This window comes from Erythrolamprus reginae, chromosome 2, assembly GCF_031021105.1.
Source record: "Erythrolamprus reginae isolate rEryReg1 chromosome 2, rEryReg1.hap1, whole genome shotgun sequence".
NCBI classification, from domain to species: domain Eukaryota; kingdom Metazoa; phylum Chordata; class Lepidosauria; order Squamata; family Dipsadidae; genus Erythrolamprus; species Erythrolamprus reginae.
Genome location: NC_091951.1, coordinates 125,340,853 through 125,361,402, shown reverse-complemented (window position 1 = coordinate 125,361,402; position 20,550 = coordinate 125,340,853). Strand labels below are relative to the sequence as shown.

The following is a 20,550-nucleotide window of genomic DNA, read 5'->3' as shown; positions in this document are numbered from 1 at the left end:
GGTGTTTGGGGAAAATCTGGTGCAGATGACAGACTCAGTGATTCCTCTGTAGAACTGTATCAGCAGCTCCTTGGGCAGTTTGAGCTTCCGGAGTTGGCGCAGAAAGAACATTCTCCGTTGTGCTTTTTTTGGTGATGTTTTTGATATTAGGTGATCATTTTAGGTCTTCAGATATGATAGAACCTAGTAATTTGAGGGTCCTCTATTCCTCTTGAGCCAAAAATTGACAAACAGTTGGTCCATAGTTGGATGGGTTAGTAATCCAGCTAAGCAGTTATCTATCAATTATGGCGTCTCCATAGTATATCAGAGAGGAATGATTCTGCAGTCATTGGTTTTCTTAATTCACTACATTTCAAGCTTATACGAGAGGGAAATAAAATGTGAATGAAGCTTGCTTTATTGTGCATTACAGGTCACATATGCATCAAACATATCAAAATAAAAGACAATAAACTACTAAAATAACATAGGAACAATTGCAACAGCCATTAATGTAAGAGCAATCCCAAATTAATTTACTGTTAGCAAAGCATGAGTTCTCCAGCTACAGATGCAAACAGTAGGGTTATTTGGGGACTTTGGTCTGCCAAGAGGAGCTTCACTTAAAATTCATATGAACAACTAGGGAATGGTTTAATGAGCCATGTTAGCAGCTCTGCAAATATCTCTATTTTAAAAAATGTAGTAGACTAAAGCGTGGTTCAATTATTCAGTATTCCCAGACTGACAGAGTAAATGCTTTCTACATTGGGGGGTTTTCTGGAATCTGCTTTCCAATGTGGTTGATGATAACTCTTAAACTAGAGTAATGAGAAAATCTTGTAGGATTGTCCCTGGTACAAAAAAGTGTAGGGAATTATGGACAACCAAGGGAAGGAAGGAGTTTCTGGGCATGCCCAGTATGCCGAAGGAATGAATTTTTGTGGATTCCCAACACATATAAAATGTTGCTAAGTCTCATCCTTGCTGGAGACTTGGAGATGGTACAGGAATGAGCAAACGTTTTTCCTGGTTTGTGGGTTTAAAGAATGGTTAAGTGGTAAAAGGGATGCTTGAAAGAACTGCAGAGTCTTATAGCGTCCTCTTTACTCTTTAAAATATGATTCAAAAGATGCAGCCCAATTTAAAAAAGGTTGGCATTACTTTATGAGTGTCACTCTTCTTCTGCCTTGCCTTGGTAAGTATGTCCTCTAGCAAGTTGCAGATATTGGCCTAGCTGGTTCAAATTCGTTGCAAAATGAACAGTTAATTAAATAGAACCTAAAATGTCATATATAGTCATTTAAAGTATTCTATGTTGCATGGGGTTTCCGTCCAATTTTTTGATATCAGATATCTAATACATCAAATTACATTTGAATTTGAATTTGTGGGCATGCCCAGTATGTTCCACCTCATCTGTCTGTCTGGCCTAATACTGGTCTCAGGATTCCAAGAAACGCCCGCAACATAAGAAGACTCCATAGCTGGAATTTCCTTAAATATGGGAGGTGGGAAATAAGAATTTAATGCTGTTTGTAAACCATTGGGAACATGTGAAATCCATTGCAGAGGGGAAATTGCCAAAGGAGGGACATTGCCCCAAAAAGACACAAGTGGTATATCTCATTAAATGGCATTGCCTTATGGAAGGGAGGGATTTTGACTAAAGGGAGAGCATCAAGAAACATATTTCAAAAGATATGGTACAAAATATTCTAAGTATCCTATTAACACAGTGGAAGGTGGAACTGAACAACAGAAAAACCTGAAAACTGATAACTCCTCCAGTTCTCCCCTCCCCCAAAAAATTTGAAGGCAAAACTCTACTAAGAATTGATAATCATTGAAATAAGCTAAAGCAGAAGAAAGCAGCCAAATAATATGATTAATTGTCTAGGTTTTAAGCTGTTGCCACATCTGCTATCAGTATTATTACATTCTATTGTCAAGTGCAAATATATAGAACACGCAGCATTCAAAATCTCAACACATGAACAGACAATGTGTGAGCCTTTGCCATTTTGGGCAGAGACTTTGAGACAAATAGAGATTGGAAAGTTTTGACTTCTGAACTAAAAGGAATAACTGTTGGGCACCTCTAGCCCAAACTAATTCAAAGGCAATCTAGTGTGCTTTGAATTCATTAATAGTTTTGAAACAAATTATTGTTTGTGTTTAAAAGTACAAGGACTGTAAGATGGTTTGCCTTGACTAACACAGTATTTTTCCTATGTTCATAGCAGGAAAAACAATCTCTTTAGTTATTCTTGCACTTGAATGAGCATCCTAACACCTTGTTACAATATTTCAGAAGCAGCAATGCATCCAGCTCATTTGTAAAAATGTTACTGAAATGCAACTTTATTTTTAAGAAGAAATAACTGAGCGAGATTTGTTTCTGTTGTGGTTGTTCTTTCGGTGATTCCAGGTTTTTTGTATACAGTTGTTATATAGCATATATAGCGATACCTTGTCTTACAAACTTAATTGGTTCCGGGACAAGGTTTGTAAGGTGAAAAGTTTGTAAGACGAAACAATGTTTCCCATAGGAATCAATGGAAAAACGATTAATGCGTGCAAGCCCAAAATTCACCCCTTTTGTCAGCCAAAGCGCCCGTTTTGCTCTGCTGGGATTCTCCTGAGGCTCCCTCCATGGGAAACCCCACCTCTGGACTTCTGTGTTTTTTCGATGCTGCAGGGGAATCCCAGCAGGGGATTCCCAGCAGGGGATTCCCAGCATCGCAAAAACGAGCGCTTCGCTGGCAACGGAAGTCCGGAGGTGGGGTTTCCCAGTGAAGGGAGCATCAGTGAAATCACAGCATCGCAAAAACACCGAAGTCCTCGAAACCCCACCTCTGGACCTCTGTATTTTTGCGATGCTGCGATTTCACTGAGGCTCCCCTCGCTGGGACACCCCACCTCCGGACTTCCGTTGCCAGCTAGGCGCCCGTTTTTGGGCTGCTGGGATTCCCCTGCAGCATCACAAAAACACGGAAGTCCGGATGTGGGGTTTGTAAGAAGAGGCAAAAAAATCTTAAACCCCGGGTTTGTATCTCGAAAAGTTTGTATGACAAGGCTTTTGTAAGACGAGGTATCACTGTACATATAAAATATATGTATGTTTTACGTAACTTATTTGTTCATTTTGCATATTTTACGAAATGTGTATCTTATATAAATATCCTTTCTGCCTACCTATTTATATTATTTCTCTCTTTCTCTTTCTCTCTTTTCTTTAGATTATGATTGAGTTTTGTCCTGGTGGAGCTGTAGATGCTATTATGCTAGGTAAGTACAATGAAGTATCATATTTTCAACCTTTGGAATATGTTGGTAAATAAGTAGTAGTAATCTCTGCCTACGCAGTAGGTCATATCATATGTAGATTATTATAGCTTGTGCATAACACATGCCCATAACAGCCTGACAATAATCATTTGTGTATACAGGAAATTCAGTAGTAGAAAAATATATGCCACTATAGAAAAAGCTTATTTTCACAGCTTTTCTTAAAATACAACAAATCAGGCAAACCTATTAATATTATGCTTTATTGTTGAGATCAGTCTGGGAGTTATGGCTTCATCAAGCAGAATGAGAGTTGGCCAATGGTGAAAAAAGATAGAGCAAACCTTTCTTTTAAAGTGATGAGGTTTAATTTGCTACAGCTGATATTTCAAAGTGACCTGTAGCAATACTGTAGTGGAAAGAAAACATTTTGTGTTCTTCTGAATTTTAATTGCACAGGTTTATTTATTTTCCACCACAAATCACCTCCAGAACTGAAAAGATAATTTTAGAGGAAAGCTAAGTGAAAGAAACAAGTGATATTTCAAATTAAAACTAAAAGTTCAGCAGCCACCCTTAAGGCAGGGGGTAGTGGAGTTTTGCCTGCTCAGTGGTAACTTGGCATAGAATCTGCAGATCTAAGGAAGGGGAAACCTTAATCTACAATTAATTGTCATGCAGTAGGGAAAGCAAGTTGGATGCTTGGCTGCATAGCTAGAGGTATAGCAAGCAGGAAGAGGGAGATTATGATCCCGCTATATAGGGTGCTGGTGAGACCACATTTGGAATACTGTGTTCCGTTCTGGAGACCTCACCTACAAAAAGATATTGACAAAATTGAACGGGTCCAAAGACGGGCTACAAGAATGGTGGAAGGTCTTAAGCATAAAACGTATCAGGAAAGACTTAATGAACTCAATCTGTATAGTCTGGAGGACAGAAGGAAAAGGGGGGACATGATCGAAACATTTAAATATGTTAAAGGGTTAAATAAGGTCCAGGAGGGAAGTGTTTTTAATAGGAAAGTGAACACAAGAACAAGGGGACACAATCTGAAGTTAGTTGGGGGAAAGATCAAAAGCAACATGAGAAAATATTATTTTACTGAAAGAGTAGTAGATCCTTGGAACAAACTTCCAGCAGACGTGGTAGATAAATCCACAGTAACTGAATTTAAACATGCCTGGGATAAACATATATCCATCCTAAGATAAAATACAGAAAATAGTATAAGGGCAGACTAGATGAACCATGAGGTCTTTTTCTGCCGTCAGACTTCTATGTTTCTATGTTTCTATGATTGTGATCCTGATCACGGGCAATAAATTCTAACTGTGTCCTTTAGATTTCATGGTCAGTGCAAACCTTGTAGACAACTTAGGCTTGGAGAGGACTTGAAATCCTATAAATCCACCTTCTGCCGCACAAATCCCAGTGACCGGTGAGGTCCCACAGAGTTGGTCTCCTTAGGATCCCGTCGACCAAGCAGTGTCAGCTGGCAGGACCTAGGGGAAGAGTCTTCTCTGTGGGGGCCCTGGCCCTCTGGAAACAGCTCCCCCCAGAGATTTGTACTGCCCCCACCCTCCTCGCCTTCCGAAAGAGTTGAAAAACTCATCTTTGCCATCAGCCCTGGGGTTCCTTAGATCTTCCCCCCTGATCAATGAATGTTTTAGTTTTATTGTTGAATGAATGGTATTGATAGTTTTTCTTTTAAATTAGAATTTTAAAGATGGTTTTTTAACGTATTATTAATTGGATTGTTATTACTGTTTCTTGTTTTTCTGTGCATGCTGTGAGCCGCCCCGAGTCCTCAGAGAGGGGCGGCATACAAATCCAATTAAATCTTAAATCTTAAAAACTCTCTCAGAGCCCAATATGTTGCTATCTCTGGAAACGTTTTGAAAAAAATATAATGCTGACAAGGAGAACATTCCCTCTATTCCTTCAAGCATGTCTGCCCTTTAAATGAATCCAACATCTCTACTGGAAGTGGGTAAAAAGAAACCAGCACTGAAATGGGAGCTTTTTTCCCTTTGTTTCAAATGTTTTGCTGCTGAAAGAGTGGTTGTCCTACTTAACAACTCCCTCTTGGATTAGCCCGATTTGACATTCATATGGGGATATGCTGCTTAATGCAAAAGATAGGGAATACGCTTAAATGTCTTATCTATTATGGTTTAGCAAAAATAAGAAAGGAAACTAATTTCTATTACAATAATGTGAGTCAAGGCTTTCCTTATTTTATTATTAGTCATCTGTAATAATTGTGCCTTGGAGGATTACATATTTATTTATATAACTATCCTTATCTCTTCCTCCAATGAACATACATCTCTTGGTATGCTAAACAGCCCTGCTGGCTTTTAGTCCTAAGGCTTTCCCCCCCCCCTTCCTGGGCAGTGGGCCAGAGTTTTGGATGGGCTTGTCCTACAAAGCCTTTGGAATTTGGCATATATGTGGTTGGCCTTGATTGTTCTGCATTGTGGTAGGTCTTTGTGTGTTGACTGTTTTGTGATTCTTAGTTTCTATGTTTTTAACCCATGTAAGAAAGAAAAGAGTTGGTATTTGCAAGTTGGGCAGCCATATGAATCTGTTAAAGAAATAAAGTAGGTACAAATGGTTGAAAAAAGGGGAGTGCTCTAAAAATCAATTACAAAAAATATATCAAGTCAGCATTTTCTAAAGTTTATGTTGCCTGTAGAAAGAATGACTTTCTGAAGACTGACTTACGCTTAGTACTTCTTATAGCCATTCCTACTGTGGTGGTTTAAAAGGCCAGCAGGATTTATGGTTATGAATTTGACCAAGGGATTAAGTAGAGTAGACAATCACTTTTAGGAGGCCTTTGACAGAATAGATTTCTTTCAGCTTGAAATAGCTGCACAGCCTAACTCTTTTTGGATGCTAATAAACGGCTAAGCACTTATTTGTTTGTTATCCTTGTCATTCCATAGGCCTTAATATGGGCTGCAGCCTGCAGGCTATCTCCAAGCTAGAAATTACAACAGACAACACGCAAACAAATACTCCAATACAGAATAATCCTCCAATGGATTTTCCAAACTATTCCTCCATGACACTAAAACTTTAACCTATTTTTTTGCCAGACTATCAGGGAAACTGCATCTGTTTCCCAACTGATTTCCCTGTTCCTAATCAAATTTTGCTAGAAGTCAGCGGTGGTCTACGAGCCGGAACACTAAATTGCACTCGCCGTCACGGCTCATAAGTTCTTTCGGGACCAGCGCAATTTTGCTTCTGCACCTGTGGAGGTAGCAAAATTGCGCACGGAGCCGCAGGTAAAACCTCACCAAAACATGGGCACAATTTTGCTACCTTCACAGGTGCAGCAGCAAAATCACGCTGGTCCCGCAAGAACTTACGAGCCGTGGCAGCAAGCACAATTTAGCGTCCCAGCTCGTAGCCCACCACTGCTAGAAGTGAAGAGAAATTCCGCTTATAGCAACCAGAAAACCATTTAGATCTATACTTTCCCTTCCATATTCAGATCACCATTCTGCTTTGAAGTAAAAACAAAAGACGAGGTGTGAGTTTTTTATCTCTTGTTTTTACCTGTTATTCTTGCTATATGGGGTCAGATATACTTTTGAATTGCCTCATGATAGCCTGAGCTAGGATTTAATCATTGGGCTGGATTCAGCATCCCTCCAGTGAGGAAAATGAGGGAGGCTGTTAATGTGTATGACAAATGAAAGAGACAGTGCACACTTTCATACAGTATCTTACTTTTTTCTGTAACAATGGCATTTGAATTTTTACACTTTAAACCTGATTTTTCTCTGTAAATTCCAGATTCTGAAAATGAAATTGAATTTTTTAAAGCTGTATTTAGTATGGGTGATAGATGTTACATATTGACATGAGTTAGCTATATTTAAGAGGAAACAGGCCATGGTCCCTAAAACATGTATAGGTAGTCCAAAAAATGAGCCGGGGTGGCGCAGTAGGTAGAGTGCTGTATTGCAGGCCATTGAAGCCAACTGTAGATCTGTAGGTCAGCGGTTCAAATCTCATCACCAGCTCAAGGTTGACTCAGCCTTCCATGCATCAGAGGTGGGTAAAATGAGGACCTGGATTGTGGGGGTAATATGCTGGCTCTGTTAAGAAGTGCTATTACTAACATGTTGAAAGCCGCCCTGAGTCTAAGGAGAAGAGCAGCATAAAAATTGAATGAATGAATGAATGAATGAATAACTTACAACAATTTGTTTAGTGACAGTTTGAAGTTATAACACCGAAAAAAGTGACTTATGACCATTTTTAATACTTATGACTGTTGCAACATTTCCCTGATCAAAATTCAGATACTTTGCTTCTGATTCATACTTATGATGGTTACAGTGTCTTTTGTGAACTTTTTTGAACTTCTGATGAGCAAAGTCAAGGCGGAAGCCATCTTCTCTTAACAATCGTGTTACCAACTTATTAACTGCAGGGATTCACTAAACAGCTGTGGCAAGGAAGGTCACAAAATGGGGCAAAAATTGCTTAATGAATTTCTCACCTAGCAGCAGAAATTTTGGGCTCAATTTTGGTCCTAAATCATGTTGTTGTTAGTCACGAAGTTGTGTCACGACCCCATGGACAACGTTCCTTTCAGGCCTTCCTATCCTTTACCATCCCACGGAGTCAATTCAGGATCACTCTGGCTGCTTTAATGCTTCCATCCAGCCACCTCATTCTCTGTCATCCCCTTGTTCTTTGACCCTCAGTCTTTCCCAGCATTAGGCTCTTCTCCAGTGAGTCCTTCCTTCTCATCAGGTGACCAAAGGATTAGAGTTTCAGCTTCAGGATCTGGCCTTCTAGTCAGGGTTGATCTCCTCTAGGCCTGACCAGTTTGATTGCCTTGTACTCTAAGGGATATTTTTAAGAGAAAATTGGACTGCCATTTGGCTAGGATGCTATAGGGTTCCTGCTTAGGCAGGGGGTTGGACTTGATGGCCCGCATGGTCCCTTCCAACTCTAACAACGAACGAACGAATGAACAAATGAATGAATGAATGAATGAATGAATGAATGAATGAATCTTCTCCAGCACCAAAGTTCAAATGCCTCAATTCATTCGCACTCAACCCATATTGCAAATTTTGGTCTTCATCATTTGTAATTTATTACTCAACTAGTTAAGCTTCAATTGATTGTTACTCTCAAGTCGTGTGCATGTTATTGCTAATTGAATTTCAGAACAAAGAATAACTAAATGAGTCTTTCCAACTGTTTTATAGAGCTAGATCGAGGCCTGACTGAATCCCAGATCCAGGTGATTTGTCGCCAGATGCTGGAGGCCCTGAACTATCTGCATGGCAAGAAGATTATCCATCGAGACTTGAAGGCAGGCAATGTGTTGTTAACCCTAGATGGAGATATTAAACTTGGTGAGACATATACTTAGCTCTTCAGTGAGAAATAGTTGTTATGTCAAAAGATTGGTTCTTGTATTCAGCAAGTATGAAAAGTACGGAAGGGTTTTTAAAAAAATGGTTGGGCCTATTTTGTTGTGAAAATAGCAAACAACTAACAACTAGACGCATTTAGCTGTTAAATAACAGTCTTTTGTTAGATTGGTCTTCCTCCAGCCTTTTTCACCAATCAATTTTTTTTTGGATTGGAAAAGAAGAATTTGCTGAATGTAATCCAGCAGCTTTTATTATTGACCAGATATGTGAATTTCTTTTCAATAAGTTCTTAATGTAAAATCTTGTATTTAGAAAGAAGTCCCGCTATTTATTGGATCTCCCTCCTGAAAAAGCATGCATTGGATTGCAGCTTTGGTGGGCTTTTGTCTTGTTATTAGCCATGACAAAATGTGAAAATATGTTAACTGGAAATGCATTTCTCCAAACAAAGAAGACTAAATATATTTGGTCATGGGGCCAAACGTTGCCAGAGAGAGGCCTCATGGAGTCAGAAACAATGCAAATAAAATTCTTGTTCCTACTATAGGCTTAAGAGTATAGATTAGTTGCCTCTTGGGGATTTACAGCTTTTTATAATCCATACATCACCGGTAATGTAAATGAAATTTACTAGTGAGTTCAGACTTCTTGATCAAAATGAACATGAAAACTGTCCTATGGCACTAGATCAGGGGTAGGGAACGTTGGCTCTTCTATGACTTGTGGACTTCAACTCCCAGAATTCCTGAGCCAATCATGCTAGCTCAGGAATTCTGGGAGTTGAAGTCCACAAGTCACAGAAGAGCCAACGTTCCCTACCCCTGCACTAGATGGTATCCATATAGAACTTTGTTTTTAAGGAACTCATGTTGAAATTACAAACCTTTTAGGAAATGAAGAAAGACAGAGTTTTAAGATCAGTTTCTACATTTGAGGATGTCTCAGGTAAATTTTTTTAAAAAGAAAATGATCATTTTAACTGAGGTTTTATATGGGAAAGAGACATAGTCATAGTTGCTATGTTCTTAGCTTCATCTTCAGAACTTTAGTGCTTATAATAATAATAATTTATTAGATTTGTATGCTGCCCCTCTCCGAGGACTCGGAGCGGCTCACAACAACAATACATCATGTACAAATCTAATGTTAAAAACAATTTAAAACCCTTACTGTAAAAAGAAAACAATCACACAACCTAACAGACCACATATAAACCATAATAGCTAGGGGTATGTCAGTTTCCCCATGCCTGGCGACAAATTCCCCATGCTTGCTACTGATTTCTCCCTTCCATCCCCTTCTAAAAAGAGTAGTGTGTGTTTGCGCGTGCACATGCGTGTGTGTGTGCTGGAGGGGGGTATTCAGTTCAGCAACTCTGTCATTTTGTGAACTTTGTGGAATGTAACATTGGCTACAGTGAGAAAGACACAACCACCAAAGAATTTTCTTCTCTTACTGGCGTAGACAGTATTTCTTTGTCCAAAAGGCCAACCTTTTCCATGCTGCCACATAAGGATAGCTGTTGTTCTAATGTTCTTGCTAGACTCTTAGGATTCTAACTCACTGTCCCACTCTTAATTGTCTAGAAATGGTTCCTTAGGATTGGATGCTTTTGTTTAGAACTGATTTCAGTGATTCTCCTTTATAGGAGAAGTTTTTAATAACTGCAGCTGTACGTGAATTGTTTCCCTCTTATAGTAAAGCAAATTTCTGCTGTAACTTAACTTTCTTTAACAATCCCTATAATTATGATTATCTAAAAAGAAAAAGCATGTTAATCAAAATACTAAATTACTTTTCACATCCTTCTCAAATACTCACCCACATTGAAATAGTCTGTCTTAAGGAAAAAATATTTAACAATAATATGTTTTGTTGGTATACATTCCATCATTTGACAGTATCGTTGTTATATGTTTAACATGTTTCAGATTAGAATAGAATAGAATAGAATAGAATTTTTATTGGCCAAGTGTGATTGGACACACAAGGAATTTGTCTTGGTGCATATGCTCTCAACGTGCATAAAATAAAATATACATTTGTCAAGAATCATGTGGTACAACACTTAATGATTGTCATAGGGGTCAAATAAGCAATGAAGAAGCATTATTAGTATAGGCTAGTCATTGGTAGAGCCCATTCCCCAAAATGGGAATTGTTGTACAATAAGATCCTTAATGTCCATCCAGCTAAAAATTTCTATTGGTCCTCTGTATGCTTGCTTTGAGAAATAAACTGAGGAGTGATATAATTAAAGGTTGCCCTTTTAACTGCAACCCAAAACATTCATTAAAGGATTGAATGGGATTTCAACTCTTTTCAGCCGATTTTGGAGTGTCAGCCAAAAACATGAAGACTGTGCAGAAGAGGGATTCTTTCATTGGCACACCATACTGGTAAGAGGATTATTTAAGTAGCATGACCTTTAAAGAAGTCGCTGCCAAATTTCATTGGGAAAGGAAGGGGAGATGTTGTGTCCTAATCAACATACAGTTCTGTTACTTATTATAAGGTTGAATTTTAAAGTATGCCCAGTGTGTGCAAATATATTTGTCTGTGTGTTGTGTGACTGATATCCTGATCTTAATTAGTGCAATGTCCCATTTGTGTGTATTTTAAATGAATGTAAAATATAAAAGGAGTATATCAACCTAGAAGGCACTGCAGAATTTAATATTTAGTTTTTTGTTTTAAATGAGTTTGCATGTTTCAAGGATTTTATCCTTGGTGGTGGAGGGAAAGGTATGGAAGGAATAAAAACTGTCAGATACAACAATATTCTGTCATTTGAATCACTGCCTCTCTTAGGGCAGTAAAAAAAACTTATAGCCTTGTATCTGGTATGAGATATTGATGGAATTTGGCCTGTTCTGTCTTCTTTTCTCTCTCACACACACACATGCACACACACACCAAATTTGGTGGAATGTCATTTTGAAGCAGTTCCAAGGATATAAAAACAACTATTCATTCCAAGAATTTAATCGCTAAATCAGCTACATCATCATTAATGGTTTGCAGCCAGTGTGCATTTAATTTGCCATTTCAACCGGTATTTAGGCCAGATGTCATTATCTTTCTGTGGCCTATTGAGAATGAAGAGATGAATGACCGGGAGTGTATACGTGGGCTGGATATGTCCTAAAGAGTTTAACCATTTTTGTTATCTATAAATTTCAGTAGAGGATATACAGTATTTCTATATTATATTCAATGGTATTACCAAAGACAATGGGATTCAGGAATTTGTAATGCTGGCTGGATCATTCTGAGTGCAGAAGGGATGAGTTTTCATATTTCATTCATAGTTTAGTTGCAGAGTTATACTTTAAAGGCTTGTGGCCAGTTGTAAGCCTAGACCAGTTGAATATATACTGCTCAAAAAAAAGGGGGGGGGACACTCAAATAACACATCCTAGATCTGAATGAATGAAATATTCTCATTGAATACTTTGTTCTGTACAAAGTTGAATGTGCACAACAGCATGTGAAATTGATTGTCAATCAATGTTGCTTCCTTCCTAAGTGGACAGTTTGATTTCACAAAGGTTTGATTTATTTGGAGTTATATTGTGTTATTTAAGTGTTCCCTTTATTTTTTTGAGCAGTGTATATAGTTTAACTTGAAAACAAGATTAGATTAGATTAGATTTATTGGATTTATATGCCGCCCCTCTCCGCAAACTCGGGGCGGCTCACAACAATAATAAAAAACAGTACATAATAACAAATCCAATGCCCACCAATCTAATTACAGATTCTAAGATCTGATTCTTAGAACCACTTTCAGTGAAAATGAATTTGTAGTAGAAATTAATTCTTCATTCTTTTTTTTTTAGGATGGCTCCTGAAGTAGTGATGTGTGAGACTATGAAAGACACCCCTTATGATTACAAGGCTGACATCTGGTCCTTGGGCATAACACTCATAGAAATGGCACAAATAGAGCCACCTCATCATGAGCTGAACCCAATGAGGGTCTTATTGAAAATAGCCAAATCTGATCCTCCGACTCTTAATTATCCATCAAAGTGGTGAGAAGTTTTTTCTTGTTCATTAACTATCAGGAATTGCAAGAAGTGTCGTGGTCTTCTCTCCCTCTCACCTTTATCAACAATAATTGTCAGTATTCCCAGGTAAACAAAACAGGAAATATGACTAGATGAGCTAATTGTACATTATTGTAAAGCTACATTCATAGGATCTTGCAAGGGCATAGATATAAATCTCCTATCACCACTTTTAAGTGCCTGATCAATTAGGACAGGTCCTTCCTAAATTTCTTCCTCTAAACTATTAAGCCACTGGAGATTCCTTCTTTTTCTTCTCTGATCATTTCCTAAGCAAAATCTCTTCTGTTCTCCCTCAAGGTCATTTTCACATACTATTATATTTTAATAGGAAATATTTTTCAACATAAATCACTATACAAAATAAATCTGTAGCAAATGATGTAATCGTGGTAGAAAGGATCTGAGAAGTTGAAATTGAAAAGCGGAACCTTTCCACCTGTTGCAGAATTCCACCCACCATCAACCTCTGCTAGCATGACTTATTATTAGGGTTTCCCAGCTGCTGTGAATTATTCCCATTGCCAATTGGGAACCATGATTTTTTTAAAAAAGTTCTCAAGAAGGAATAAGCAGAGGAAAGGAAACACAACGCCTAAGGCACCAAGCCTTTACTCAAGGCTGTAATGCTTTAAATGCATCTCTCAGGACTACTCTATAACTTGCCATTAAATTGTAATATTTAATCTGACAGAAAAGGGAAATAATTAAAAACATGCTGAATAATCACCTTAACTGCATTTAATTAAGTCAATTAAAGCAATTTTAATTAGATTTTGTTCTTCCCAGTTTGTCAAGTGCAGCCCTTGGGGCATCACTTGAAATATTTCCAACAAAAGGATTATCCTTATTCTTGATTAAGATTCCCCATGGTGATCTCCAGGCTAGCTATAACTTCTGTTGACCATGAATTTTGCAGCTGATGGAAAGTATTATTCCAGCAATATCTAGCAAATATAACATTGAGATATCACTCATGTTGATGACTGTTAGTGTTAAATTCTAATTTGTTTATACAGAAATCTCCACTTAACCCTCAAAATTAGGTAATGTTGGTCAAAGAGCTTTGTCTTCTTAGCATACCTTCCTAAAACGTGTATGTAAAGGTGTGTTACTTGGTAAAGTGAGCTATAAGAATAACCTTGAAGGAAGAAGAGTTCCAGCCAAGACAATAGTCAGATAAATCCCCACCCAAAGCAGGAATGGAATTTGAGAAATTTGTCTCAGATTTAATCTTCCTTTGCTCAGAGTTGCAAGCTTCGGTAACCCTACAATAAAAGCAGTTTTTGTATTCTTGATTTTGGTGCCTGACTCTAGGCTACCTTGAAGGGCTGACCCATGCAAAAAGCATACCTTGAAATCCTTAGAATAGCCTTTTCCAACCTGATGTTCTCTAGATGTTTTGGACTACAACTCCTAATATCATTGCCCTTATTTTATCAATCACTATTTTCCATTTCTTATTTACATGCATTGCAGTGTGCTGTATTCCGAAATATTTAATTTTTCAAACACAGTCTTTTCTTCCTTAGAACTATATAATGCCACAGCTTTCTGCAGCATCTGAGATATGAAGAAAGATAATAGCTTAGCATCTAAGTACATTCGTTGTAATAAGAAGATCACAGGTTTTTTTCTCTGGCTTCCTCATTTAAAATGGGTATGATAATAAGGGACAGGAAACATTTCCTCCATTCTAAAACAAATGCAGGTGTTTTTGCTTAACAACTACTTGTTTAGCAACTGTTCAAATCTGTGATGGTGCTTAGCAAGAAGTATTTATGACTGGTCCTCACAGTTCTGGCCATTGCAGCATCCCTATATTCACGTGATTACTAACTGGCTACTTGATGCAACTTACCCAGTTATGGGTAGCAGCATCTTCTAGCCATGTGGTTATCATTTACAACTTTTATTGGCGGATTCCCACAAGGAAAGTCAGTGGGGAAACCAAGAGAAAGTCACAAATGGTAATTGTGTGATGCCCTCACTTAATGAAGCGAAGAACTGAAATTGTCACTAAACAACGTAGTCATGCGATATCGCACTCTATGACCACATTTCTTAGCAATAGCAAATTCAGTCCCGATTGCTGCTCTTAACTGAGAGCTACCTGTAGCTTGTCTGGTGCAATGAGGCTTTCTCTGATTTTGTGAAAAATTGAAATGTGATTTACGATGATATTTTTAATGCACAGCAGAGTCCCCAGCAAATATCCAACTAGTGCAATTTTACATTTTTATTTTCTGAAGCTTCTTTTGACCTCTCGCAGGACATGAAATGTTTATTAGAAAGTATATCTAATTAGGCTTCCTATTGCAAGAGGAATAGAAAACAGCAAGACTCTGAATCTCTTGCATAGAAACAGGACAGTATAATTTTTCTGGCTAGAAAAACACTGGGCAGAGGTGAAACATTTGCTGTGGCTATATGTGGAAACTGGCAGTAAGTGTTTTCATCTACTCTTACATGGCAGTCGGCACAGAAGAAAGGGGTGCAGGAAAGGAGGAGGGTACAATCAGTTGTATGACAGAAGGCTTTGTATTAGTTTAAGGCAGACATTTGTCCCTGCGTGAGCTTGCTAACATTTGGTCTTTGGCATGAATTGGGAACAGAACGACAGCATGTAACTTGCTTCTGAACAGCTATGTGAGTTGCAAAACAGTGGTAGATCTCCAATTAATTAAGACCACATTTTCTTTTTACTAATATTGAGTATTAAATATATACAAATTTGTGCTGCTTTGTGTCTCTTCTCATTGAAAAGCACCGATTTCCATTTGCAAACCATGTAGTGTGTATCTGTAATATAGTATGCTCTGGTTTTCTTCCTCCCAACCTTTTTAAAATTGTATGTGTTTCTTCATAAAGGTCTCGGGCATTCAGAGATTTTCTGAAGACTGCACTTGACAAAAATCCTGAGACCCGGCCAACTGCCACACAATTACTGGAAGTAAGTATAGCATCTCAAGTGAGTCACACGTTGACACTGCGAAAGGCTCATAAATCCACACACATTCCCTGGTTGGAGTACAGCTTTCCCCCTTGGTTATTGATATAGAAAAAGCTTGGATAGTTGCTGGAATTTAGATTCTAATTATGTAGGAATTTTGTTCCTCATGGGAGAAAGAGCTCTTGCCATTTGAATAGTTCTGCTTACTGAGGCATCTAGTGCAATTTCCCTTGTATTCCTGAAACCTTTATACACTGTTCAGAATTATGACAGTTATTCCACACATGGGGGGAGAGAGGGCACCCAGGTTTTGAAAGGCTATTCTATACAGTTTAAATTTTGGTCCAGCATTGAACAGAAATGCAGTTGTTGTTTCCTACTGCTAACTTTGACATCTGAAGGAAAAAATTACCTATTTGCTGGAGGGATGAATTTTAAGGTGATTATTATTAATTTGATCATTGGCAGAAGACTAGTAAAAACCAAACAATGTTTGGTTAACATAGCTTGGTTTTTACTAGTTAACAAATTAACAAACATACTCAACAAAAAGAAAGTATCTACTGTGGAAAACTGATTTAAAAAAATAAATAAAATAAAAAATAATTTGAAAAATTTAATATTGTCTTTAAATTTTAATCTTTAAACATAGCTTTTAATTGTTTTTAGTACATTTACTAGATTTTAATGATTGTGTTTTAACTGTGTGTGCCTCTCAGAATCACATGTAAGTGAACATGGGTGGTCATATAAATTGAATAATAAATTAATACAACTTTGAAGGCTGCTTCATGGGTTTGCTTGGTGAGAGCAAGATGAGATCTGCAGTCCCTAGCCAACAGCAAGGATATTATCTAAAAAAACCTTTTATTTTCCAAGTGGGGTAAGGTAGCGCAGACTGTGCACATTCCCATCCATCAATGGTTTTGCTGGATAAGAAGAATGAAATCTTCTGTACAGTATTACCTTGTAAGCTAGTTCAACCTTTTGTCTCTTTCTGCTTTTTGTCCCTGACGTGAATAAAATAAACACTGCGTTTGAAAGAGGTATTTGGAAGTCTATACAAACCAACTTTTCAACAAGAATAACCACAAGAAAACCAAGAATATATTGTACTGACTCAGCAGTAGTTTTGGGGTAGGATAGAATGGAGCGTGGTAGCTTTGCTTTCCATATTGCTAGAGGTATAGATTCAAAAATACTGGTTCTGAACCTTCTCAGGAGAATTAGTTTCATTTCAGCAAAGCAGACAAGACGGAGTGGCTGTGGGTCCTGCCTCCCAAGGACAATTCCATCTGTCCGTCCATCACCCTGGTGGGGGAATCATTGACCCCCTCAGAGAGGGTTCTCAACTTGGGCGTCCTCCTCGATCCACAGCTCACATTAGAGAAACACCTTTCAGCTGTGGCGAGGGGGGCGTTCGCCCAGGTTCGCCTGGTGCACCAGTTGCGACCCTATTTGGACAAGGAGTCACTACTCACAGTCACTCATGCCCTCATCACCTCGAGGCTCGACTACTGTAACGCTCTCTACATGTGGCTACCGTTGAAAAGTATTCGGAAACTTCAGATCGTGCAGAATGCAGCTGCGAGAGCAATCATGGGCTTTCCCAAATATTTATTTATTTATTTATTTATTGGATATGCCCATGTTACACCAACACTCCGCAGTCTGCATTGGTTGCCGATCAGTTTCCGGTCACAATTCAAAGTGTTGGTTATGACCTATAAAGCCCTTCATGGCACCGGACCAGATTACCTCAGGGACCGCCTTCTGCTGCACGAATCCCAGCGACCAGTTAGGTCTCACAGGGTGGGTCTTCTCCGGGTCCCGTCAACCAAACAGTGTCGCTTGGCGGGACCCAGAGGAAGAGCCTTCTCTGTGGCAGCCCCAACCCTCTGGAACCAGCTCCCCCCAGAGATTAGAATTGCCCCCACCCTCCTTGCCTTTCGTAAGTTGCTTAAAATCCACCTCTGCCGCCAGGCATGGGGGAACTAAGATACACTTTCCCCCTAGGCCTTTACAATTTTATGTATGGTATGTTTGTATGTATGATTGGTTTATATATAATGGGTTTTTAACTGTTTTTTAGTATTGTATTTTGTTGTACTGTTTTACTGCTGTTGTTAGCCACCCCGAGTCTGCGGAGAGGGGCGGCATACAAATCCAATAAATAAGTAAGTAAGTAAGTAAGTAAGTAAGTAAGTAAGTAAGTAAGTGTAGTGGAGAGTGAGCCACGCCCAGTCCTAAGCATAATTTTACAGTTTCGATTCTCTGCACAGATTCAGAAGTGTTTGGCTCTCATTGGCCTTGTTAACATGGCTCTCCCAGTTCATGAATATCTTAACAATACATTGGAGGACTATCTGTATAGTACATGATAGTACTGTATAGTAGCAAAGGAAGGGAGGAAGCAGCTGATAAGATCTCTACATTCACTTTGTCTTGCTCTTAATTTGCAAGAGAATCAGACTAGTTTGGTAATCATGAACTTGATTATTTTTAGCATCCGTTTGTCAGCAAGGTCACCAGTAATAAAGCCTTACGTGAGCTGGTGGCAGAGGCAAAGGCTGAAGTGATGGAGGAAATTGAAGACAATAGAGAGGAAGGTGAGGAAGAGGACTCGTCAGAATCTGCCTCTGTAAGTTGAATTTCTTTTGTTGCATTAAATGATGTTTGTATTAAGGAAACATATCACTTTTCAAAACAAAAAATGAAATACTGTAGTACTTTTCTCCCTATACATATATGATTGTGTGCTTATACACATACACATTAGTAGACAGAGGCATATGTATACATTCACATTAAAAATGCTTTGGAGTCCACAAATTACATGAGCTGTATTTTTGGAAGCAAAATGCTGGCCACCTTTGACCCCTGCAACTACTTGGAGAGGAGAGAAGTTGTGTTGCCTTTGTGCAGGTGGGCAGGAAGAATGGGCTCCTTGGATGAGAAGAGGCTGCACTTCATTCAGCAGCCAGGAATCCTTCAAACAATGTTTGGGCAGGGAGCCAAGCCTTTCCTTTCCGCTTGCAAGATGACTTTCTCAGTAAATGCACTCGCTGTGTGGACAAACATGCCCCTTAGGAAAAGTTGTTGGCATCTTTAACTATGAAGAACGTAGCCTTTAGCTGCTTAGGATTAAAACTACAAGCTCTGAACTGTGCTGGCTACTTTCAGGCTTAGCTGGGACAGATAGAAGGATAAACATTCCAACAGGGAAGAGTTGTTTAGTCCATTGAATGATTCAGGATCATCAAGCAAGGTGAGATCTACAGTCCCTAGCCAACAACAAGGATATTATCTAAAAAAAACCTTTTATTTTCCAAGTGGGGTAAGGTAGGGCAGACTGTGCACATTCCCATCCATCAATGGTTTCGCTGGATAAGAAGAATGAAATCTTCTGTACAGTATTACTTTGTAAGCTAGCTCAACCTTTCGTCTCTTTCTGCTTTTTGTCCCTGACATGAATAAAATAAACACAGCATTTGAAAGAGGTACAGTATTTGGAAGTTTGTACAAACCAACTTTTCAACAAAAATAACCACAAGAAAACCAAGAATATATCGTACTGACACAGTAGTAATTTTGGGGTAGGATAGAATGGAGCGTGGTAGCTTTGCTTTCCATATTGCTAGAGGTATAAAATAAAAAATACTGGTTCTGTACCTTCTCATGACTTTTTGGTTACAAGGAGACCGTAGAATACAGTGGTGCCTCCACTTAAGAACTTTTCTAGGTAAGAACCGGGTGTTCAAGATTTTTTTTGCCTCTTCTTAAGAACCATTTTCTACTTAAAAACCCGAGCCTGGAAAAATTTCCCAGGAAATTTGAGAGCGACACAAAGGCCCAGCCAGTTTCCTGCCATTCCCCCTTTAATCCCAGCCATCTCAGGCTTTTCTGGGCTGCCAGAGGAGCCTTTCGGCGGCGCTTAAGGAGGCTTTGGCAGTCCAGAGCGAATGAAGCATTTTCCTTTCTCTGGGCGCTTGGAGAGGGAATAAACCTCCACCAGCGCCCAGAGAAAAGAAATGATCTCTTTGCTCTGGGCAGCAACTGTCCTCCTCTTCTTCCTCCTCCTCCTCCTCCTCCTCCCCCCCCAATTCCGAGCTTTTATTTCTTTCCTAATGGGTTTGCACACATTATTTGCTTTTACATTGATTCCTATGGGAAAAATTGCTTCTACTTACAAACTTTTCTATTTAAGCACCTGGTCACAGAACGAATTAAGTTCTTAAGTAGAGGTACCACTGTATAGTTAAGAGTTAAGAATACATTGGCCACCCCCCTACCTTCTTTTTGCCCTAGAGATTGTTTAACCTGAGGTTACTTCCCCTTCCTTCCTTCTGAGGTATGAACATACACTCACAGACAGAGACAGCTGCACATGTTGCCTCAGCTCTTCTCCTGTATCAAATACACTGGCAGATGTGCACCTCATTGCATGTGAATTGTAACAACCCTTTTTAAATTAAGGCAAATATAAAGGATTTGTAACAGGTGTGTGTCTCTAATACTAGTAGGAAGTCAACGATTTCTGTTTGTAGAAAATATAGCTAAGATTGAGATTGCTTGCAGTGAAGAATAACTTTACTTCCTTTTTAGAATTATTTTCATATAACTTTATTGAAGTTTTGAAAATGAAAGATAAATACTTGCAATAACAATTATTTAAAATAAGAGCGGAAAAGAAGAAAAAGAGAGAAGAAAAATCTACAAATGAAGGAAAGAAAAAGAAAGAAAGAAAATGTGAAGTAGTAGTTTCCCATTTTTTTCACAGCAGTATAAATATGCATGTAAATTAACTTCATAGTCTAGGATTACATGATTTATG

The 20,550-nt window shown here is 38.6% G+C and overlaps 1 protein-coding gene across 1 annotated transcript in view; it reads left to right on the top strand.

Annotated features, from left to right (window-relative positions):
• Positions 1-20,550, top strand: part of STK10 (serine/threonine kinase 10) — an 89,748-nt gene that overhangs the window by 48,359 nt on the left and 20,839 nt on the right. The window contains exons 3-8 of the mRNA XM_070739411.1: positions 3,225-3,273; positions 8,520-8,669; positions 11,017-11,089; positions 12,533-12,727; positions 15,635-15,716; positions 18,223-18,357. Coding sequence (XP_070595512.1) covers positions 3,225-3,273; positions 8,520-8,669; positions 11,017-11,089; positions 12,533-12,727; positions 15,635-15,716; positions 18,223-18,357 — 684 coding nt within the window. The remainder of the gene's footprint in view (positions 1-3,224; positions 3,274-8,519; positions 8,670-11,016; positions 11,090-12,532; positions 12,728-15,634; positions 15,717-18,222; positions 18,358-20,550) is intronic.